Below are 24,440 nucleotides of genomic sequence, written 5' to 3' on the forward strand. Positions count from 1 at the left end.
ATGGTTTCTTCTTTCGCCCACGTCCCATCCTTCCACCCACCTTTCTGGAAATCCATTGACTTTCAAACAATTGATCAAACATACGGACAGGGGTTTAAACATAACCTTCTTGTTGGAGGTAACACTTGATGGGCGTGTTACCTTTATAGAGGATAATGTAACCTGTGTTTGTAAAACAAATATCATGTTTCTTTCTCTACTTTTTAAATTTAGTCAACCCTTCCCTCCTACCCTTAACCCACAGAACCAAAGCTGTTTTCTTATATGATGACTCCTGAGTATCAGTAGGGGGCTAACATGAAATCACAAGACCCAGCTTATGGCTCTGGATGTGTCATTAAAGCAGATGAATCCGGGACAGAAAAATTTCCACTATGGAATCAACTCAACTTAAATGTCTTAATCAACCAATTAGTCATGTCCTGTGCGTGACTATGAGACTGTTACTTAATCTTAAACTTTTTTTATTTTTGCTGAGGTCACTGAAAAGAACAGAGCTGAGTCATGTGTTGTGAGGTGAGTAAGCGGGTCTGTAAAATGTTTTTTCGTTTTATGTCTGAGGACAGAAAGTGCTGGACAGATTGTTCGTCATCTGCTCTGTTATACATTTAATCAGGGCTGTGCAGATACCGGAGAGGAGCATGGAACAAGATTTGAAAACACAACTAAAACATCATAATAGCCTGTTGATTTATAGCAACCCGTATCTAGACAGAATGGAATCTTGCAACAAAGAGCTTCCTGAAATTTCCCAAGACGTGATCTCCCCGGGCACTTCTCCTTCTCCAACTGAGCATCCACGGACACGTCACGTATGTGAAGGCTCATGATGTGACCTAAACTGACCGGCGGCAGCTAGGTCATTATTATTAATTGTAAAAAGGTTCTTCTTGCTAAGAGCCTCATACAAGTTTGTGTTAATCACAAATGTGGATTCTCCTTAAGTATCTATACATAAGATTTGTACTTATAAACACTTTGAGTTATATTTCAATTTCACGCCCTTTATACTACTCCACTACATTCCCGCAAGAAGGGACATTTGTGAAATGTTGTGTGGCTTGATTAAGTTTAAGGGATCTATAGTGCCTATGTGCTCCAGCAAAGTTATGTAGACATTGTGCCTTTCAAAAAGTCTGGCCTGAGAGCTGGATAAAGTAATCAGAGCTGTTAGAGTACGGAATGAAATGTGATTTTAGTGATTGAGTCATCCTCTACTACCCTTGTGTATTGTAGCACACCGTGTGATAGGGTGTTGTAGATAACACAGATGGTATATAAAAAGGGAGATAATATTCAGTTGCAGCGTCGAGGCAGTCAGCAAAACACACTGTACATATGACCAATAGTTTAAAAACCTGATTATAGGTCTGGTGCTGCCATGGAAACACAAGCCACATGTTCATAAGTCTGTTGTCCCCGTTGAACTCGTCTGTGTGTTTAATGATCAGTGCGATTATTGCACTGTCACAGTCTGCACTACATAGTGTGCTATGTGGTGCAGATCCTAATAAAGTCCATATCTAGTGAGTTTCATAAGGAGGCGGTTGGGCCTTGGTGGAGGTATGTGCTTTACAAAGTATGATTTGAGTTTTACTTAGATAGATAGATGGATACTTTATTAATCCCGTGGAAAATTCAGTAGTAGTGGTTCTTAAAGGAAATGAGTAGGACACTGAGCCCTACTTTAATTTATAGGATCATATAGAGCACTTCATTGTAAGCTCATCGGAAAAAGGAAAAAAACACGCTGCAAATTGCAAACTGGAACTTTGAACGTTTGAAGTATTGGTCACCAATAGCTTAAATACACCCACCCCTCCTTCGGCAGAGATCATTTGTGCATTTTCACTTTTCTGTGAACTATCCCTTTAAACCTGACAGTGAAGCTATCGATCGATTGGGCGTCAAATTGATGAACTGGTTGTTTTTTTTATTTGCGTGTTTTCTGACTTTGCAGTGCGTTGAGCTCTTTCGGCCACCGCGATAAAGGCTACTCAATATTTCTCTCAACGTCTGGACTCCACTACAAAATGGCGGACTACACAGTGACGAGTTAGGGATTTCGGACACAGACAAAGTGTTTACAGTAAAAACTTAAACAATTCTTGAGTTAGGTAAATGTTTTAATTTCTAACGCTGATGTAACATGTGACTGTTAAATAAATGAACAGGACTGCGCAGACCCCTCCCACCAGGCGGTGGCGCGCGCAGTGACGTCACGGTGGGTTTATAGGTGAAGATTGAAGCGCGCTCCCCAGTCGACTCCTCGCTACCGGACAGTGAAGGTTACCTGCTTCAACAGTGCTTGAACGGCAACCTCTCATCTGTCTCCCAACACCTCGACTCAGGACTTCTCCATCCGATCATCTCCTCCATCCTCCGCATCTTACCCGCAACTAAACATCCGATATCGTCCTCCGAGAAAACACCGTCCCGAACGCCATTAGCCCGACAGCTAGCCAAACAGTTTGTTGTGCTAACGACACGAGACGCTGCTTTTTGACCTCAACACAGGAAGAAGAAGGACAGACGCCAACACCGACGTTTGGTAAGGGACCTTTGTCTCCTCACGTGCGTGTTAACGTGTTTGTCACTTGGGGACACACGCACGCAACACGCTGCGTCAGTGTTGTTGTTTTCGTTCTTCTGCGGCCTTTCACGCAGACCCTTCCCTGCGTCATCTCTTCAGCTCGGGAACATGCTCAGACACTTCAAACTAAACACTCCTCACACACCTCACTGTTTGAACTATGAGCATCACTTTGTACTCTGCTCGAATATTATGCTAAATATTGTTGAAGAAAGCTGCTTTAGATCAAAGGATTTAATAAACAACCCTTATTGTCAATTACAAGAATTGTTACATAAGTAAATAAAGCCTGATTTAATAATTATCAGCAGAGTTTTGGGACATCGATTGAAATCCCTGCTACTCATTTGTGGTGAGAGTTCTTTTTGTGTGAGGCAATTTGAGGTTTGGGGCTGTCATTTGATGACGTCATCCTGGAAATTGGGATGAGCATTTGTTTTTTATTTTATAAAATGTTTATTCATGGTCTGTTACTACGGCAATATTAGAAAGCATAGTCAGTGTCTACCTAACAACACCGGTTTTTAAATGTATCTACCACCATTCACAATACAATGTGAAAGACAGCGCAGGACATTGGGACAATTTTTATTTACATTTACAGTACATCAAGACCAAAGTTCCTTGTTCTGTAGTTGATTTAATCTGCACGGCAACGAATGCATATTTTATTGATTTTTAAACTAATATAATTGTTTGGGTTTATCAGTGGACCCATTGTGAGATGTTTGGTGTGTTTGCTGTGTTTCAGAACCATGTCTTCCCAAGTGAGACAGAACTTCCATTCGGACTGCGAGGCTGCAATCAACAGGCAGATCAACCTGGAGCTGTACGCCTCCTACGTCTACCTGTCTATGGTGAGTGTCCAGTCGATTTATATAGAGGAAAATGTTGAAGCCGTAAATAAGATTTTTAAAAAAAGAGGTTGGTATAAAGGGAAGTAGTTCATAACATGAATACATGTAATGGTTATTATTCCTGATAATTTTAACTCTGTTTAAACGTACTGGTTATTTAACAGCTCTGCTGGCTGAGCTGTTAGTGTTTTCTCGAATGTTGCCTGTGTGCCAACGTCCTTCAGAGGGAGGAAGGAGCACGTGGGAGGTTTGGGTGGGGGTAGGCGAGGCAGCCGTTTGCCATCTTAAATAAACAGTCGTCAGAGCAGCCGTTTGTTTTCCACTCAAACTTGTAAACATGTTTTTAGGAACCTGTTTGAGAGCATGTGCCCAAAGTGAATGAATGTTATGTGGCTGAGTTATAACACAAAGGTTGAAGTTGCTTCATGTGCAGAGGCATTGCAAATTGCCTTGTAATTGTTTTCGCTACGTTCTGGTAATTTTTATAAATGATTAACAAGGTGTGTTAGTTGAGATATATTTGAAAGGTTTTGTACTCTATTTACCTTGCATGTCTGAGCTATAGTACTTCCAGTACTGCTGAACATTCATATTTTTAACCACCAACATTATTAAAGGCCAGAAGTGTATGAGTATGGCTTTGCAAGTAAAGTTATGATTCGGTTTTGGACGACACTGAAATTATTTTTTTCTTCTTGTAACTGAATTGTCATATTAGCCCCTGCCCATGTGGTTGTTTTTGGATGTGTGTGTGTGTGTAGTAGGTTTGCTGCCCAGGAATGTGTGCTCTCCTTCAGCCACTTTTCACCTGAGGGAAATGTCTAGTTCTGAAAACACTAACTTTGACCTCTTTTCTGCTCACAGGGTTACTTCTTTGACCGGGATGACCAGGCATTGCACAACTTTGCTAAGTTCTTTCGTGGTCAGTCGCACGAGGAGCGTGAGCATGCTGAGAAGCTAATGAAACTACAGAACCAGAGGGGGGGGCGGATCTTCCTTCAAGATATCAGGGTATGAGCTCCCAGTTGATGTGTCATATAAAAATGTCTGTTTTCTAGTGATTTCTTTTCGATATCTATAATTTTGGGTGGGTAACTTAAGGTCATAGAGATACGGAGGGTGTGAGGCAATGTCCAGCTTATCTTTCTCGGAAATGCAAACAAACACACCCTCAATCTTGAGTAAAACGTTAAACTGCAACTGTAGTGTCGGGTTACTAGACTCCTACCTTTTCATTAATGAGTGTTTCACTGCTCTGTCCACCTGCTTTGTGTTGCAGAAACCAGAGAGGGACGAGTGGGGCAGTGGGATCGAGGCTCTTGAATGTGCCCTGCAGCTGGAGAAGAGCGTGAACCAGTCACTGCTGGAGCTGCACAAGGTCTGCGCTGATCACAACGACCCACATGTGAGTATTAACCAAACACTTATATGCACGTCTTCCTCTTTAAGTCAACCTTTAAGTTTTAGAGAACACCAGTCCCAAATCATCATAACAAAAAAAAGGTGTCAAGTATTATATTACTAGTACATAAGCTCATCAAGTAACAGATCTGGTATTCGTCATAGGATTTTTTTTTTTAAGTTCTAGTTGTATTTGTTTAATTTAAAATATGATCATCTCTCTTTTCAGATGTGTGATTTCATCGAGACTCACTACCTGGACGAGCAGGTGAAGTCCATCAAAGAGCTGGGAGACTGGGTGACCAACCTGCGTCGCATGGGAGCTCCGAGCAATGGCATGGCCGAATACCTGTTTGACAAACACACCATGGGCAAAGAAAGCAGCTAGATCCCTGCATAGTTCCTTCACAGACGCCTCTTTATATGTTTATTTGTATCATGCGTCTAAGTATTTTAAACAATACAAAGGCGTCTGCATGATAGTGGCTTGTCGTTTGGAACCTGTTTCATCTTCTTTACATTGCCGTTTCTTCTAATCTTAACATCTATGAAATGCTTGAGTGCTATTCCATTCCTATCGTCTCTCATATCTTGCTCTCTCTCGGTCAGCTGCGTTCTTGTGATTACTATGTATTTGCTGAGTTTTATGCTAAGAACTGTTGAATAAATTGAGCCCTCTGGATTCTGATCAGTCTCATATTTTAATGTCTGTGTTAAGAAAAGGTCATTTGAATAGTCTAAATTAAGCCACGTCTGAAAAACCACAACTCCTCCGCTGACAGTGAAAGAGGAATTTTAGAAGAAACGATTTGTTTCACTTCCATTAACTGAGAAAATACAACTCGAGTCCTAATTATAGGTAGTGATCATAGTATGGAAGAAACTCTAAATTAAACCCAGGTTTTAAATCTTCACATCTGAAACTGTGACTGTATTTACACAAATCCAGAACAAAATGTTAGCTGACAGAGACTCCAAAGACTAATAATCAAGAATATAAACACTGTTTATCTGAATGTAAAGATTATAATCACTGCTCTCCTCAGTCTGGTCTCTAGAATTATAAACACCAACAATCTCAAATAAGCAGCTTGATGTGAAGCTAATTCATATCATCTGCTGTTCACACACATTGGTATCTGAGACATTGGTTAATTGATGGTTCCCAAGACTAGTTTTCAAAGTTGTATCTTGACTTTTCTGGACCCTCTGAGGGTTTCTAAACAAACTCATGCCATAGGGATTCATGACTCAAACGTTTTTCCACGTTTAAATGAAATTTCTAGCAGGTGCAATCTGTGTTTTTCTGTTATGGATCTCGCCTGTTGTTTCTGTCTGTGTTTAGTACCAATGTGAATCCCTCGAGTAGTGATTCAGAATTAACAAGACAGTAAACCACAGCGCTAATTAATATTCATAATGGATATGCCAGAATGTTCTGACAGTAAAGCTCATACAGTGCCTTGCATAAGTATTCACCCCCTTTGGACTTTTCTACATTTTGTCATGGTATAACCACAGATTAAAATTTATTTCATCGTGAGTTTATGTAATGGACCAACACAAAATAGTGCATCATTTGGAAGTGGGGGGAAATATTACATGGATTTCACAATTATTTACAAATAAAAATCTGAAAAGTGTTGAGTGCATATGTTTTCACCCCCTTTACTGTGAAACCCCTAACAAAGATCTGGTGCGACCAATTGCATTCACAAGTCACATTTGCAAGTCACATAATTAGTAAATAGGGTCCACCTGTCTGCAATTTAATCTCAGTATAAATACACCTGTTCTGTGACGGACTCAGAGTTTGTTGGAGATCATTACTGAACAAACAGCATCATGAAGACCAAGGAGCTCACCAAACAGGTCAGGGATAAAGTTGTGGAGAAATATGAAGCAGGGTTAGGTTATAAAAAAATATCCAGAGCTTTGAACATCTCTCTGAGCACCATAAAATCCATCATAAGAAAATGGAAAGAATATGGCACAACCGCAAACCTACCAAGAGGAGGCCGTCCACCCAAACTGAAGAGTCGGACAAGGAGAAAATTAATCAGAGAAGCAACCAGGAGGCCCATGGTTACTCTGGAGGAGTTGCAGAGATCCACAGCTGAGGTGGGAGAATCTGTCCACAGGACAACTATTAGTCTTCTACTCCACAAATCTGGCCTTTATGGAAGAGTGGCCAGAAGAAAGCCATTGTTGAAAGGGATCCATAAAAAATCCCGTTTGGAGTTTGCCAGAAGCCATGTGGGAGACACAGCAAACATGTGGAAGAAGGTGCTCTGGTCAGATGAGACCAAAATTGAACTTTTTGGCCTCAATGCAAAACGCTATGTGTGGCGAAAACCCAACACTGCCCATCACCCTGAGCACACCATCCCAACAGTGAAACATGGTGGTGGTAGCATCATGCTGTGGGGATGCTTCTCTTCAGCAGGTACAGGGAAACTGGTCAGAATAGAGGGAAAGATGGATGGAGCCAAATACAGGGAAATCCTTGAAGAAAATCTGATGCAGTCTGCAGAAGACTTGAGACTGGGGCGGAGGTTCATCTTCCAGGAGGACAATGACCCTAAACATACAGCCAGAGCTACAAAGGAATGGTTTGGATTAAATAATGTTAATGTCTTAAAATGGCCCAGTCAAAGCCCAGACCTCAATCCAATAGAGAATCTATGGCAAGACTTGAAGATTGCGGTTCACAGACGGTCTCCATCCAATCTGACTGAGCTTCATCTTTTTTGCCAAGAAGAATGGACAAACCTTTCCATCTCTAGATGTGCAAAGCTGGTAGAGACATACCCCAAAAGACTTGCAGCTGTAATTGCAGCGAAAGGGGGTTCTACCAAGTATTGACACAGGGGGGTGAATACTTATGCACCCAACAGATGTCAACTTTTTTGTTCTCATTATTGTTTGTGTCACAATAAAATTTATTTTGCACCTCCAAAGTACTATGCATGTTTTGTTGATCAAACGGGAAAAAGTTTATTTAAGTCTATTTGAATTCCAGTTAGTAACAGTACATAATGGGAAAAAGTCCAAGGGGGGCGAATACTTATGCAAGGCACTGTACCTCCATGTCCAACAGTTCCCTTTACTTCACTCAAGCTGCACCAAATTTACAGATAACAGTCATCAAATGTGCCACATTTCTTTCAAACTAATGAATTATTCTCAGAAAAATCCATGAAAATGTTAAGTGCCTCTCACAATCTATAGTGAAATGAATTCGTGGATCAGTTCTTCCTTGGCTCATGTCCCAACGCTCCACAAAATGTCGGGGTAATCATATAAGTTTTAGTGTAGTCCTGCAAACTAACAAATAAAAATGCAGATTAAATGTCTTCTTGGCCGAATGGACTTTAAAACAGTTTTAAACATCAATACACAACTACAAATACGTATAAATGTGTTTTATATGCAAGAAAATGCATTTGGACCTTGAGTTTACATCATCTGTAAAGATGATTCATGATGTTTTTACTGCACTCCTGAACATTCTGAAAGTAGGTTTCACCTACATGAAAACTTTAATACATTGTTGTTACTGTCAACCTATCTCCAAACATTTTCGAGTTAAATTATATGAAGAAAGTGTGATTTTTTTATCTTAATTCAGCCATTTACATTTTAGGAACCGCAATGTTATGGCACTTAATGTGAATTCATCAGCTGGAAATGCAGATATTACACTTTGTTTAAATCTTCCTGCAGTTCGTATTGGATCCTGTATGTAGTCATCCAACTACCGGTGTGTATTAGCACATTGGAGTGAAGTTAAACTCCTTTTTAAATCCAATTGGACATAATGTATATTCAACATACATCAGAAATACACTTTATGGAAGCGGTCATAACACACCACTCTATAATTTATTCCCAACTAGAACAACAGGGAGGCACCTTTCTGAAATTAGATGTTCAAAACTTAAGTGCTACGATGAACAATACTACAAAATCAACATTTGTTAATAATCAGATTCCCTCTGGAATATGTGAAGGTGAATTAATAGTGACCACAGTCCCAGAAAATATTGAGGTTTTCATGCTTCTTCCAGCTCCACCAGAACGCCATCACAGTCTTTAGGATGAAGAAACATCACTGGTTTCCCATGAGCACCTATCCTGGGCTCTGCTGACAGAGTTCGGATGTTCTTAGCTTTCAGGTCGGCTATCGCAGCATTGATGTTGTCCACCTGCAACCCAGGAGCAAAATGTGTTCATTATTCATCTCACTTCACTTAGTCTGATCAGTCTCATACAAAATGCAGGCAAATGACTGGATCTATTGTACTTAATATAAAACAGAGGGACAAGTGGGACAACACGGTTTGAAATGTGCAGGATTAAAGCTGCTTTCAGACGTGAGCTGACATCCGGACATTTTCCCTTTCTCAAGAGTTTTTGGAGACAAAGGCTGAAGTCGTTGTGCTGTTAACACAAACACGTGATTTTCACCACAGAGTGTCCTGCCAGCACTCTACCCAGGCTCCACCCCTCACCGGTTTTTTTTTTACAACTTTCTGTTGTTGTCGTGAACGTGTCGGACACTGACAACCTCCTGCTGCGCTCTTCAAATGTGAAAAGCAAACACATTTTACAGAGTTAGTGTCTGAAAAAGGCTTAAGTGTAGCCACAAAGCTATCTCTATCGATTCACTAATCCAAACTCAAGTACATTCCTAATAGCACTGAAGACTGAAAAAAACGCAGCTAGAGATGTGTCACGTGTGGTTTGAAGTGGCGCTACTGTGATAAGAAAAAATTAGACAGCAGATGTTTCTGATGGTTTTTCTTTTTTCTGAAGGCTTATGATCTGTATGGGACAGTTTGCTGTTAACCAATATGACTTGTCAGCGCCCCCTGGAGGACAAACCTTTTAATATTGACACTTTCTGCTGCTGCTTGACAAATGCATACACTTCTTTCACATTTTTGCAAACCTTGTTTCTAGATGTATAGAGGGAACGATGATAACACTGAACTTTAGACTCTGAAGCCCTAAAAAATAATTAAAATCTAATAAAATGTGCACTTGTGTGTATAAAACTGCACAGTCTCTGGAACAAAACCACATTTTGGGGATTTTAATTTTTTTAATTTGTGATCTTAATAAACCCAGAGCGGACATTTTGACACATCAGACACAGTTGTAACTGATAAGCACTGAGTGATTGACACATGTTTTGTATGTCTGTGGCATTAGAGACCTGATGTTGACCCTGTTGATATTAACACTTTAACATGCCACAGTAGGTAAAGCAGGGATGTAAACTAAATATTAATGATGGCTGAATTCGTTCCAGGGTCCTGGTAATGTGCATGCTGCTTCACTGTTGCCCTGTTCTGTTTACTGGGACCGAGCCATCAATTATTTAACACCTATGCGTCACCCCGAGTATGACGCATCTAAAAGTCCTGTAGTGCATGTTGTTGGTAGTTACCTCTGCCAGTGAGGTTATGTTTTTGCCCCTGTCCATTTGCTTTGCTAAATCTACTGAACAGATTTCCACAAAACCTGATAGAAGAATGAGCCAAGTAAGAACTCCATTATGATGCAGATCCTGAGAAAGTGGCAGATGCAGCAATTTTTTTTATCACTTTTTTTTGTGTCATTTTCACTTTTTTTTTTAATCAGGCATATTAAGAGGACTGTTTCAATGCTAAGGTGTAATTTGGGGCCTGATTTGAGGGGGACTCTGTTGGGACTTGCTGGAGCCTCTGCGCTCAACTGGGTGCCATTCTAGTTATACCTGTGGTTTTCCTGCAGCAAGAAAGCTCACTTCAACCTGATCTAAAAGTAGGTTCTATATAAAACCGGTGGGATCTAGCTAATAAAATGTCCACTGACTATAAGGACTGCGATCGATGCTGCCTCACCTCGATACAAATGTGGTGCATCCCTCCAGACTTGTTCTTTTGTAAGAAGCCAGCGATCGGACTCTTCTCCCCCAGAGGATGGAGCAGCTCCAGCTTCGTGTTGCCGAGCTCCACAAACACTGTGGAGACGCCGTGCTCGGGCAGGGGCACCTTGTCACTCACCGTGGCCCCGAGCACGTCCCGATACAGAGCCGTGGCCTTCTCCATGTCCGGGACAGCGATCGCGATGTGGTTCAGCCTCCCCAGCTTCCACAGAGATGAGGGAACGCCCTGGTGGAGGGTTGATGTCATTGAATAAGCTCTCAGGAGTGGCAGACAGGAACATCTGGAGAGACCTGTCACTGAGTAAAAGAATGATGAGATGAGAAGGTGGAGCAATTAACTCAACTTACCTCAATCCTCTGTGTCCCCTCTGCCTGACAGTATCTCATCTGTACCATCTTTCAACTCATACAAAGCTTTATGAAGTTTACAGACTGAACACTACATGTTTTTTATGACTGCGCCCGCATCACTCCATCGAATCAAAATAATCTGGATGTTTTAGATCTATCAAGTCATGTGACATGCTGCCACCAAATCATCAGATATCATTTCCTTCTTATATAACGAAAACATGTCTGTAATAGCTTCCCTGCCATGTGACCCACTGACTCCAAACAAATGCCTAACTGTAATGATAGTCTAGAAAAACAGGACAACAATCTTTTTGATGAATTTGAGTGCTTCATATATTTGACATACATATTTTACAACACACATTTTACGCAGAGGAATTGTGTTTCATCCCTCCAGAAGAGTTCAGCGACAGGAACACTGAAGCAGTTCTAGTGTCTTGTATGTTTTTGTTTAGTATTAGTACTTCCTGTCAGTTTTACCCTTTTATTGAGTGAGTGTTTGAAAGCTGTGGTCGAGATGGATTTAACTGTATTGAGTGAAATAATTTTTGCTGTCACATTAAATAAATGCAGGAACTTTTTTATCAAACAAAACACGAGAAGTCGCGTGTTTCCAGCTGCTGCGTGGACTGGCGATGAGCTTTAACTGAGACATCGGTTTAAAACAGAGGAGTTGAAGTCTTGTTTAATATTCCACAGTAAGTTATAAAAGGGGACACATCGCAGAAAATCATTATTTTCATTATCGACACAAACCAACCTGCAACCTTCAGCACGGCGGACGCCATCTTTGAAACCCCGGAACCAGGCGGCAGCGGAACGGTTTCTCGGTGAGCCTATTTACCTGCGACACAGGCACACACGCATGTGGGGAACAGGATGGCGAGTGGAGAAATGTGGAACGCGCTGGAGCAGTGCGTGAAGACGATAAATGACAACACATCGCAACCAGAGGATTTTCTCAGGCAAGTGTTTCCACCGCGTGTGTTGGTGAAGAAGCTGGAAAATGTCGCGGCAGCTTGGTTAACGCGCTGTTCGAACAGTAGAGACTCGGCTAGCTCAACGCGAGCTAAAGCTAACACGAACAAGGACCCGGCTCCTGTGTTCCTGTACTATCAGTTATGCAGCTTATAAATACTCTGTGACATGTAAAAGTACTTTAAAATCTGTAGTATTAGTTATTTTTTATTGTTTTAATGTCCAGATCTGGATCAGGCCCATTCAAAGGGTCAGCATATCAATCTGAGATCATCAGTGAGGGACAGCTCGTAGATCTGTAATAATTCAACTGTAACTAGCCCCTGATTTAATCTTTATTACTGACTCGAGACTGTGAACGCTTATAGATTTAAACAAGAATAATACACAAGTGACAGGAGGTGAAGTAGCTGCAGGAATGACATGTCTGCAGTTAATGAAAGATGCACTCGTACAAATTCAAATCTTCTCGTTGTACTAAAAATTCAAGTCTGAGCTTTAAATCTTGCTCTGATGTAACCCCTGTATTTAAAACTTTTATTTTTATACTTTATACAAATTCTGCAATAAACCTTCGAGTGGGAAAACAGAAACTGCCCCTTAGAGAAATCCCATGATCATTCTTTAACCAGCATAATGGTTATGTATCACAGATGGATGTATTACGTTATAGGGTTGTCATTAAAGATAATAAGCTACCTTGAGACAAATGCAACTAAAAAAAGTATGCTTTTACTAACTCAGATTTGCTTTCTAACGATTGTGTGTTTCCCATGTTGCAGTCTTCAGGAGGGAGTGGCTGCAGACTTTACCTCTCTCACTAAGACCCTGTATGACCTCCATAAAGCCCAGGAGCCTACGAGTTATAAAGGCAGCCTGTTGACACAGCTGGTGGTGGAAGACTTTGATGAAGAGCAAATCTGGCAGGAATTGGAGCTGCAGAACAATGCTGTCCTGAAACACTTTAAAACGGTCATTGATGAGGCTGTGTCAGATGAGACTTTAACGGTGCTGGTAGAGGAGGAGGATGGTGATGAAGCAGAGGTTGAGATTGATGATGAAAATGCCGATGATGGGGAAGAAGAAGAGGAGAAGGAGAAACCACGCAAACAGTCAAGGAAAAAGGCCGTGGAGGCTGAGGCTAACTCAGACGAGGACTCTGATTTAGATTTCGACGTGGATGCTCTTGAGAAGCGAGAGAAACGAAAGAAGGAGATCGGAAAGAAAGGCCCACAGACCAAATTTATTCCTTCTGAGATTGATGATAAATTCTTCAAACTCTCCGAAATGGAGTCCTTTCTCGATGATATGGACAAGCAAGAGGGAAAGGAAGATGGAGACGAAGATGGCGTTAACTATTTTCGGGAGCTGGCCTCTGACGAGGATGACGATAATCTTGACCTAGAAGAAATCATTTCTACCAAACAGCTAAAGAAAAAAGCGGTAAATATTTATCCGGTATTAATGATCTGTCTGAATGTGTCCCGATGATGCAGATCACAGGAAATCAGTTGATTATTGTTATTGTCTGCAGGTAAAGAGCTCCAGGAATCTCAAGTACAAGGACTTCTTTGATGCTGTGGATGGTGAACCAGCTAAAGCAGATGAGCAGTCAGATGGTGAGGACGACGGCGGGGATGAAAGCCCGGCGGAGGGTGAAGAACAAATAGAAGATGAAGATGATGACGAAGATGGCGAAGAGGAGGGTGACGATGAGTAAGTGTGACTAATATTATGCAGTGTGTGTATAACTATATAAGGGAGAATCATGTTTGGTTTATTCCACTCTGTTTGTGAACCACTCTTCTATAGGGACGAAGGGGGAAGTCACCTCAAACCTTCAAGTAAGAAAGTGTCCTTTAACCTCTTGGGAGACGAGGACAGTGAAGGAGAAGCCATAGAGGACATTTTTGGAGGAAAAAGTCAGGATTCAGACAAATCTGAATCAAAGTCATCATTTGAGAAACGACAAGACAAGGTAACAAGGTTTAAAGTTTAGATTAATTTATTTAGATTTTTCTATTTGACAAATTAATAATCACATCTCTTATTTAGGCTTAGGAGCTTTTGATGCCTTCTTTTTAAATACTATGCGAGAGCTGAAAAACTATTTGGTTCTAGTTTGATAGCAATCAGTCCAGATCATTGTTGAGTTGAAGGTGATTTGGAAAAGTCATTATGTCTAAACAGGTACTTGAGGCAACCTATCCTGTGCAACCCCTTGAGTGTTTAAGTGCAAGCCAGGTTTCCATCTTTATGCCCACTGATATTGATTATTATATATTTTTGTTGTCCTCACCTGCAGATGTCAGAGAAGATTGGGGAGCTGGAGAAAGCAGCTCTAACAACGAAGCCCTGGCAGTTGTCTGGAGAGGTGACAGCACAGACACGTCCTGAGAACAGCATGCTGGAGGAACATGTGGAGTTTGAGCAGACGTCCAGGATGGGTGAGTGACCCCTCTGGGTTTTTGTGCATCTTATCAATGTTGTTATATATTTATACTGTTTCACTCAGGGCTCTCTCTGTATGTGCTACATTGAATTCAACAACTTTCCATCTTCTCTTTTAGCTCCTAGTATCACAGAGGAAACTACACTGCAGATTGAGGACATCATTAAACAGAGAATTAAAGACCAGGTTAGTCACAACAACTTAGCTTTTATATTGTCTTGACACAAAGGATTGTGTTGCCTGATAATAACATCATCCTTGTTTTTCCATCAGGCATTTGATGATGTGGTTCGCAAGGAGAAACCCAAAGAGAAGGTGTTTGAGTACAAGAAGAGACTAACATTGGACCACGAGAAGAGCAAGCAGAGTCTTGCTGAAATCTATGAGCAAGAATACCTCAAGCAGAATCAGGTATGACTTTTCATCTCGTTTTCACTGTTACTCCAACACATATGAACCTTTGCTGCATTCATATTTTGTATTTGTTTTTATTTCAGCAAAAGACAGAGGAGAAGGAGAACCCAGCCCACGTGGACATTCAGAAGCTTATGGACACACTCTTCCTAAAGCTGGATGCTCTCTCCAACTTCCACTTCACACCTAAACCAGTAAGTTTTGTCTGACAGCACCAAATATGCCTAAAATATGGAGGCTGTTCTTTTGAAAGATAAATAGAAGTTAACTGAGTCGGCAGGCAGAACAGAAATGTAATCTGTGAACCTTATTGCAATAAAAGTTTTTAATTCATAGAAAGTCATATCATGTAAAAACTCAACATGTCATCCTATCAAGAACACAACTGTTATTACAGCAATTGCATTAAAGATGTCAGTAAAGTTAAACTGTAAATATGAACAAAAATAGTTTATAACCACCTTCATGTTGTCCACAGCCTGTTCCTGAGGTCAAGGTGGTGTCTAACTTACCGTCCATCACAATGGAGGAGGTGGCTCCAGTCAGTGCCAGTGATGCAACTCTGCTCGCACCAGAAGAAGTCAAGGTTTGTCATCCATCCACATTCAAAACATGTATTTTGATCATGATATATTTTGTCAAGCACTGTGTCTAATAATACTCCCCTCTAACCACAGGAGAAGAACAAAGCAGGAGATGTACTGGGTGATGTGGAGAAGACGTCAACAGACAGGAAGCGTGAGAGACGCCAGAAGAGGAAGGTGAAGCGTCTGAAGATGATGGAGAAAGAAAAGAGACAGAAACTCAAAGAGGCCAGTAAAACTGGAGAGAACAAAAAGCTAACAAAGACTGAAGTCACAGAGAACCTGAAGAAGCTCACAAAAGGAGGCAAAGCCACAATACTCAAGGTGAGTGGTCATCTCAATACCATTATAAATAGAAACGATAGGAATCAAGTGAACTGTTCTCCTGTGCATTTTGATCAGATATTAGAGATTATTACAGCACTTTTCCAGTAAATAAAATTAATTTTAGCTTGCCTATTACAGAAAATATGTCGCAATTCACTATATTTGACATCTATAGTGAATAGATGTCAAATATCTATTCACTATAGATACCACCACCACTGACTCAATCAATGAAATGCCCAGATGAATAAAAACAAACTATCTGGTGCTGGGTCCTACATCAACTGATTTGTAAGCTTCTTACTGCATCATAAACTAGGTCATCTATTTTAAGTTCTCAGACTGATTGCTCAATACTCTGCTTCCATTGCTCAGACATCTTCACACACTTAAATGGTAAAATAACATTATTGTGAACGTTCCTGAGGAAACTGAACTAACGGTGTGTTCCTCTTTTCCAGGACGAGGGAAAGGACAAGGCTCTGCGCTCGTCCACGGCCTTCTTCTCTCAGCTGCAGGACCAGGTCAAGAGTCAGATCAAAGGTGCAAAGGAACAGGGTTCAAAGAAGAAGAAACACAAAGAGGTGTCCGTCAGCAAACTCAAGTTATAAGGATGTTTTGTTATGTGAGATCAACTTGTTATTGTACAGAGTCTTTTTATGAGCTAGCAGAAATTTATTAACTCTGAAAGTCCTTGTAAAATGTTTCCATTTTCATTTAAATAAATCAGTAGTCTAAATCCTGGTGTGTATTCGGTCTTTGTTAGAGCACTTTGAGTGAAACGTTTGTATAAAGCTGTTCAATAACAAATTTAGACCACCTAACATCAAAATGGACATATTCATGAAAGTATTTAGATGAGACCTTATTGTGCAGGCTGGACCCTGAGATCTCTATATTATCAAAGAAGTAAGAGCAGATTGTTTCATGCTTAAGTAGCATTTCACATGAAAGCCTACATTTTCTGGGCTGATATGTTTTGTATGTAAAACATCTATTTAACCAGCAACTATATAAATCTCATATGAATGTAGTGTAGTGAAAATAGAAATGTAACTGTAAAACGTAGTGAAATATGCACCAGGGTATTTAATATATAGAAAATTGCCAGGTATGAAGCTTCGTAAAGCATTGAAGCTTTCCATCCAATTGCTTCACTCATGGGCCGAAACTTCATGGTGCTTAATTTGCTCTACTGTGTCATCAAGTGGACAATACATGTAAAGCAGGCAGAGTGATTACAATGACACCGTGGCTTTGGTGTGTGACGCTTTGTGACGCCATTGCGTTTCGCTGCCCCATATATTTCGAATCGCACACCATAGCGAGGCTTTGGACGTCACATACGTCATCAACACGATATACGATACGAGCTTCACATGTATATTCCTAGATTACTTGACACTCGCTTCAAAGTCTCGACAGGAAGGACACCTCACTAATGTTTTGTGGGTAGCAACTTTAAGTTGTTCTGTGGATTTTTATATTTTTAAATATAAAGAGGTAAAAGCACTTTCGGCAGCAAACAGACACATTCAAATTAGCTTTTATTAAGTGTTTACACACTTTTGCATTCACTACAGCGCTACACAACAAACGCATTTGTTGTTTGTGCTAAAGTTTGGCCACCCAACTAAAATAAACCTGGTGCATTCAAGGGAGGTTGGAATGATCGGATATTCCAAGATTACATTTTTTAAATAATAAATAAGAACAATTCTTCTCAGACACTCACCAGTAGCTTTTTTTGCGATCTTGTCAAATTTCTCACTTTTTTCAGTTAGCAAACTCTATGTTTATCTCTCACAAGCCGCTAAGTTCATACTTTTTAACTAAAAAAGACAGTTTAATAATTAATGTGTGTACGTTCTAAATAATTTAAACATAAAAATACCACACATTTTGTTGTTATTCTGGATTTCCATCCTCACGGTGCGGATCGCGAGTAATTTCCAGGCCCTGACACAGATCATGTATATGATTTACCTACATTTTTACGATTATTCCGCTGCTACGTGAACGCACTATAAGAATCCGCCCCTTACAGAAACGTCCCATGACGTAAGTGAAGCTCATTGCGGAAGTGACCGAGACGACAGGAGACAGACAGAAACAAACAAGTTGGTGCGGACGATTCACGGACTCTTACCGGTAAGTTACGGTTGCTCTCTACGACGCTAGCGAATTATTTCAATGTTTTATCAGTTAGTGTATCGCTGAAGCTAACGTTGAGCTAGGTAGCTAGTGCAAACGAGGACACAACAGAGACTTGCTAACAGAAAGCTATCTAACAGGTTTAACATTAGTGCTAGGCCAATGGCTTCCAAACACAACAATGCTGCGGTTTATTGAAAATGTGAAAAAGATAAATAATACATGTATGAATGTATCGTTTCGAGTGGCACGGCTCATGTGTCTTTGTTATCTATCCGGCTAAAGCTAACTTCCGTAATGCTACGTAGTTTGTACAATGTGAGTGAGCTAACTTAATTGGTATCGCGGTGTTTATGTTTGTTTGGGAGTAAATCTGCGGAGTCATTGTGCCGCGATGGGCTGGTCATGCTCACATGATTAAGTGACTCCATCGGAGGTGAGGTCAGCTGGCCTGTGTTGTCGGGTTTCGGTTGAATACTTCCGCCCTTCTCATGCTCCCCTGCTCTCAGACAGAACACCACCATCATGCTGGGAGGAGGATTCAAAGCAGAGAGGCTGAGAGTGAACCTCCGGCTGGTCATCAACCGACTCAAACTCCTTGAGAAAAAGAAGAGTGAGTCCTGGGCTGGGTGAAACAAACACGCTGATCAGTGGATTCATGCTCGGAAGTCAAGTTTGTTTCTTAGAAATACTTCTCCTGTCTAATCACTGTTTATCATTCACCCTCTCCCATTCACAATTTTATAATAAAGCTGAGCTCGCTCAAAAGGCAAGGAAGGAGATCGCCGATTACCTGTCATCAGGAAAAGATGAGCGGGCTCGGATCCGCGTGGAGCACATCATCAGAGAGGACTACCTGGTGGAAGCCATGGAGATCCTGGAACTGTACTGCGACCTGCTGCTGGCTCGCTTTGGCCTCATTCAATCAATGAAGTGAGTACTAAACGCACTGACGCACAGTCTACATGACTTTTCCACTCCGACTTTTGACAGAGTCCATCTGCCTGTCGCAGTGCTCAGCCTTGTCAAGCCAGTTTCTGTTGTCTCGATCAGGGAACTGGATCCAGGCTTGCAGGAAGCAGTGTCCACACTCATCTGGGCAGCGCCTCGTCTTCAAGCAGAAGTGTCTGAACTAAAAATTGTAAGTGCTTCTAAATCCCAGCAATCCCAGGAGTATTTAACAAGTTCTGTCTATTTACTAGATTTGTCTTGACAGTCTTATCTTTGAATCTTTCTTGCAGGTGGCTGAACAGCTATGTGCAAAATATAGCAAGGAGTACGGCAAGCTGTGCAGGACAAACCAGATTGGCACAGTCAATGACAGGGTAGGATTTTTTATATTCCACCAGCTGCCAAGGGGCCCTTTCAAGATTATTATTGGTGTGTTGTTGTTTTATAGATGAGCTAAAGTATCTATAAAGTATCTTCTTTATCTTAATAGCACATGAACCTTTAGTCTGGAATTTGTTATCAGTAGCTTACTAAATATCTGTTGTGTTTTAGCTGATGCACAAACTGAACGTAGAGGCCCCTCCCAAGATCTTGGTAGAGCGCTACCTGATTGAGATCGCCAAGAACTATAATGTGCCGTACGAACCTGACGCCATGGTCCGGGTGAGCATTTAAGAATCAGTCATCACTCGCAGTGTCAAGGATGAATTTGTACACCGTGTTTACTTACCGCTCATCCACTCCTTTCTCTGGACAGCCTGAGGTGGCTCCTGGCGAGGAGGCAGACCTGATTGACGTGGACAATGACAAGAAGTTTGGAGGTGGAGGTGGAAGTGGAGGAGGAGGAGGAGGAGGTGGTGGAGGAGGAGGAGGAGGAGGAGGTTTCGCTATGCCTTATGCTGGTGCTATGCCTATGGGCATGCCGATGCCTATGCCAATGCCAACAGCTTTCAACTATCCATCTCCCAAAGGAGCCGTAAGGACTTCTTTTTAAAGACTCTGTTCTTTATTACTTGCACATGTGATTAAAACATTAAAGTTCAATAAGAGGCTTAAACCAAAGTATAAACTGTCACATCGACCAAATGATGTACAACATTAAAACTAAGTCTAAACTAAATCTTTTTCAGACTAAAACATGTTTGAATTATAAAATGGAATTTTTTTTGTAATTTGAAGTGACATGCCTTTGAACGAATGACAGCCGTTCTTGAATATTACAATCATTGCACCCAAATTGTGACGTATGGCCTGAAAAAATGTTTTAATCTTTAATCCTTCTCAACCAAAAATGCACACATGGCGGCTGCCTCCATCAGACTTGCACCTAACTTGTGTTTTTTTCCAGGAACCGTTTAATGCTCCAGTTGGAACCTATGACAACTTCCAGCACCACATGGGAGGAGGGCAGCCCCCTCAGCTGCCCAATTTCCCCCCCACATACGAGTCCGTAAGTGACTGAACTCTTCCCATCCATGCCCCCTTCTCGTTCCCACAGATGGACAGACGGACAGGGCAGGGCAACACTCAGGGAAGAGCAGTTCATTCAGCTTCTTTCAGTTTTGCCTGTCGTCTACACTTTTACACTGTTCCTCAGCATAGGCCAAGTTTTCGCTTCATCCAGCTGGATGTCAGTAGCATGAGATGCTCATACCTAACTACTAACTATGACTTTATTAGTTGCTCTGGGTGGGATAAATGAAGAGAGGAAGGTGTTAATGCATTTGGAGTGAATTTATGTTAGTGCAGTCCTAACAGTCGCTTCACTCACTGAAGGTGGTGGTTTCTCAAAAGTCCCCTACAGTGCTCCCTATTTTTCTTTTCTTACTGTTTGTTTTTCTCTGCAACATTGAATTTGATTTATAATTTGTTCAAAATACTAACTCTTATGAAATTATTTTATTTCAACATGAAGATGACAGAAGTCCTGAAACATTTGTCTGTGTTTCAGATTGATGACCTAACTGATAAGCCTTTTGTTCCTTCCCAGGCTGTAGGTGAGTTCTGCCAGACAGAAAGCTTAATCATTTCCTAAACCTACTGGGTAGAATAGTTTTAGCCAATTCTACAATTTCTACATTTCTGTCACGTGCAAAGAACCCTATGCTTTGTTTATACTCACAATTCGTTTTTCAACCATATATTTCTCTCCAGGTCCTGGACCGTCATCTAACTTTTTTGACAACAACGCTCTCCCAGAACTCCCCTCTGTTCCAGACACACTCCCCTCATCGTCCTTTGGGGGCAACGCCACCAACTCAGATGACATCGACTTTGATGATTTAACACGACGGTTTGAGGAGCTGAAGAAGAAGACTTAATTGCTATATCCCTGGTCAACACAAACACACAAAAAAAACACACACACACACACACATACACACAGACAGTTCTGTGTCTCCACCTGGAACAGGCAATTTGAAAAAAGGCTATGTATTCTATTTGCATAGTTCTCCCCTTACATGGCGAATTAATCTCATACAGATATTAAACATACATGTATTCTTACCTCATTTATATAAATATGACCCGCTCCCCGAGGGTGTGGTTGCTGATTCAACCTCGTCACTTATCAGAAATCTAATTTCTGTTCACAGCTCTAACGAGGAATATATGCTTTAATATCTTTAAACGTATGACACATAATAAGAATTCTTACCACCATGTTGGTGTTGACCCCTTTTTTTATTTTAAGATCACACTAACTTTTATATTTTCCCCATTTGTCTGTGTGATTTGCTGTGTGATCATACCTAGATTTTAATCGTAACTTTTCCCAGGGTTTTGGTTCTGACTAATAATTTCCAGCACAGGCTTTGATTTTACTTTGCACATGCTGTGTCCCTGTGATCTCTGCCACTGTGTCTCTCACTTCTGGCTCAGACTCGTCAAACAAGCCCGACTGGCCATCCCAGTTTGGAGGGTAGCTGGCATTCACACCCACAAAGTTTACAGATAGGAAATGACATCAAGACAGATGGAAGCCATATTTTCATTGTCTTGCTCAGTCGTGCAGTTTTGTCGTGTGGGGAAATACATTTTTTGTTTTTTTTACACACTCCTTTCTCGCCGCACTTCTAAAACTTCATGGCTTATTTATGCCAGAGAAAAAACAAGGGTGGGCCTTCCCGGAAAAACTGATGGTGACTCATATCAAAGCTTTTCTGTTGATCTGTTACATGGGTGATGGGGCACAGATGTAAAGTTTTAAAACAGTGTATGGAAATCTGTAATAATAATTCAAAATCATATAGATAGACCTATTAACATGGATAATTTAACTGTACAGCGAAAAAGTATCTCAATGATGTTTATAAGCCCTTTTGAATGTCGCTTTCAATAAACCTCCACCTGCACTTTCTTAATTTGTAAGTAATTAATGCACAGGGGAAATGTGCGCAGACAACAGCAGTCACACAGCAACCTGATTGATAAGATGCAAATATTGACCCCAGACTAATGGTCTGTGTCGTCCTCTGTGATCGTCTGTGCAAGTCTTATACTTTATGTGCACCACTGCATCTGCCTTAGTGACCACCTCTAATCAAGAGGCCTTGTCAGTTTGTACTGAGTTTATCCATCAAGACTGGATGAGGTACCTGCATTGAGTCGCAGTCGTTAAGATTATACTTTACTTTACCCGTCAACAATTCTGTAAAATCTGTCGAGTTGAACTTTGCATATTGGATGGAAAAAGAAAAAAAGACGTCTTTACTGGAAACAGAGGTTTGTGTTTCCTTCGGTGAAGCAGGACTGAGACCGTTTTTGTTTTTTGTGCAAACATGATTTGTTGTTGCTGCAACCTGACCACACTTATCCCTGCTCGCATGGAAAATGAATGGTGGCCTTGAATAAAATGATTCACTGATCTCTGGAAAGCGCATTGAAGAGCGTTCCAGCCGGGTGATAGATAGAGGGTTGTGTATAGATGTTACTCTTGGTGGAGATAGTAGAGAGATTCATAACACTACAGAACTGTGATCTGCTCATGTGTCTTTTCTACAATGGACTGTTTTTTCATGCTAAAAACCTTGACACACAAATTGTGTACTGTTGCAAAAAAAAACAGACTTTTTTTTCCACTGTATAGTATGATACCAATTTAATAAAAGATTATTTGGAACTGGAAACTGGTGAAGTTATTACACAATTTTTTCACAAAACTGTAATGTCAAATGATAAACAGCAGGGGTCCTCAGTGTCAAGAAATCCTCTTACTGGGATCCCTACAACAAATCTCTTTCGATAAAGTGGATTATATATCTTTGACGTTTAGTCCGTCTTACTTTGATGAGAGGAATCAGTTATTCATGGATTTTGATCATATATCATTTATTTACAATAATGTATGATACATTTTAATCGTCCTGAACCACACAGACATATTTTACCTGTGTGTCTCTAAATGCAAAATCAACTCATGCTCAAGAATTCCTCTGAGAGCAGCGAGGGAGGAGGCAGCCGTTAACATCCAGACTTATGGAGATCATAAGTAGCTGGGATGGCAAATCAAAAATGTACTGGAGGACTGGTGGTGGGATGCACAATGTGGAACTTGAGGCCTTTGAAAATTTGAATTTTGAGATTATATCCACAAAAGTTTTGCTAAAAAGTTTATATATAAACATATATATATATATATAAATTTGAGCTTGTGTTACAACAGTGGTGTTCATGGCTTGTCTTTTCATATAGACTCACTGGCTCTGAACTTTGGCTCTTAGGGTTGTCTTTACCTCATCTTTTCCTTTTACTAAGAAATTAGTGAATCAGTCCCTTTGGCTTGAAACTGGGTCAAGCTGTTCTCCTGTGGTGAGGGGAAGAAAATGAGGGGAGCTAATACAAGCATGAGTCATGAGCTACCAAATGAAAGCACTTCGAGTTTCTATTCCATTGAAAGAACACAGTCTCTACCCTACAAGGACAAATGTGATTATCAAATTCCTGGATCTGCCCTGACTTCTTCTATGCTCCAAATACCTCACCCTTCCAACAAATTTACATCTTTTCAGTATTTTTTTTTTGAGTAGTCCTGCTAACAGACAAACACAGAACAAAAACATAACACCCTTGGCGAAGGTAAATCTGCTTCTACAAACTCATACAACCAGATTACACCAAAAACCCTATTCCAACTATCACCGTCAGTTCTGTGTAAAAATGTATCAGCTACGGAGTCTGCCGCTCATATCCATTTATTCAAGCTTCCACATTCAATACATACAGAATCAAAAATGACCAAATATAAATAAATCAGAAATGTCTGAGAAAATAAAAGCAGAGGCAGTTTAAGATGGGACAACAATGTGCATGTCTGTGTGTACATATGTGTGTATATTTGAGAAACACAAAAAAGGATCTACTGAATCTCATACTTGGATACATATCCATATTAGCTAATTAATTGTAACAACAACAAATATAAGGGTTTATTTTTTTT

At 40.7% G+C, this 24,440-nt stretch overlaps 4 protein-coding genes across 5 annotated transcripts; 3 read left to right on the forward strand and 1 right to left on the reverse strand.

Moving 5' to 3' along the window:
• The first annotated feature begins 2,244 nt into the window (after positions 1-2,244).
• LOC128442109 (ferritin, heavy subunit) lies at positions 2,245-5,539 on the forward strand. The gene is made up of 5 exons (XM_053424348.1): positions 2,245-2,551; positions 3,345-3,450; positions 4,315-4,461; positions 4,730-4,855; positions 5,081-5,539. The coding sequence occupies exons 2-5, from the start codon at positions 3,349-3,351 to the stop codon at positions 5,237-5,239; spliced, it is 534 nt and encodes a 177-aa protein (XP_053280323.1). The 5' UTR covers positions 2,245-2,551; positions 3,345-3,348; the 3' UTR covers positions 5,240-5,539.
• Positions 5,540-8,261: 2,722 nt separating this feature from the next.
• Positions 8,262-12,003, reverse strand: mcee (methylmalonyl CoA epimerase). The gene is made up of 3 exons (XM_053424362.1): positions 11,901-12,003; positions 10,743-11,083; positions 8,262-9,059 (listed from the first exon to the last, which is right to left on the reverse strand). The coding sequence occupies exons 1-3, from the start codon at positions 11,926-11,928 to the stop codon at positions 8,907-8,909; spliced, it is 522 nt and encodes a 173-aa protein (XP_053280337.1). The 5' UTR covers positions 11,929-12,003; the 3' UTR covers positions 8,262-8,906.
• mphosph10 (M-phase phosphoprotein 10 (U3 small nucleolar ribonucleoprotein)) lies at positions 11,966-16,634 on the forward strand. Its single transcript, XM_053424336.1, has 11 exons — positions 11,966-12,105; positions 12,901-13,561; positions 13,653-13,834; positions 13,931-14,096; positions 14,424-14,565; positions 14,689-14,756; positions 14,844-14,981; positions 15,068-15,178; positions 15,463-15,570; positions 15,662-15,892; positions 16,357-16,634. Exons 1-11 carry the CDS (start codon positions 12,020-12,022, stop codon positions 16,504-16,506), a joined length of 2,043 nt encoding a protein of 680 aa, XP_053280311.1. The 5' UTR covers positions 11,966-12,019; the 3' UTR covers positions 16,507-16,634.
• Positions 16,635-17,921: 1,287 nt separating this feature from the next.
• Positions 17,922-23,130, forward strand: ist1 (IST1 factor associated with ESCRT-III). 2 transcript variants are annotated; one of them, XM_053424375.1, is made up of 10 exons: positions 17,922-18,046; positions 18,559-18,662; positions 18,802-18,982; positions 19,103-19,190; positions 19,291-19,374; positions 19,553-19,663; positions 19,758-19,976; positions 20,349-20,450; positions 20,952-20,997; positions 21,155-23,130. In XM_053424375.1, the coding sequence occupies exons 2-10, from the start codon at positions 18,575-18,577 to the stop codon at positions 21,319-21,321; spliced, it is 1,086 nt and encodes a 361-aa protein (XP_053280350.1). In that variant the 5' UTR covers positions 17,922-18,046; positions 18,559-18,574; the 3' UTR covers positions 21,322-23,130. The 2 variants fall into 2 exon arrangements, with proteins under 2 accessions (XP_053280350.1, XP_053280361.1); XM_053424386.1 differs by having other exon boundaries at positions 17,948-18,046; positions 18,563-18,662.
• The last annotated feature ends 1,310 nt before the right edge of the window (positions 23,131-24,440 follow it).

Source organism: Pleuronectes platessa, chromosome 1, assembly GCF_947347685.1.
Source record: "Pleuronectes platessa chromosome 1, fPlePla1.1, whole genome shotgun sequence".
Lineage (NCBI taxonomy): Eukaryota > Metazoa > Chordata > Actinopteri > Pleuronectiformes > Pleuronectidae > Pleuronectes > Pleuronectes platessa.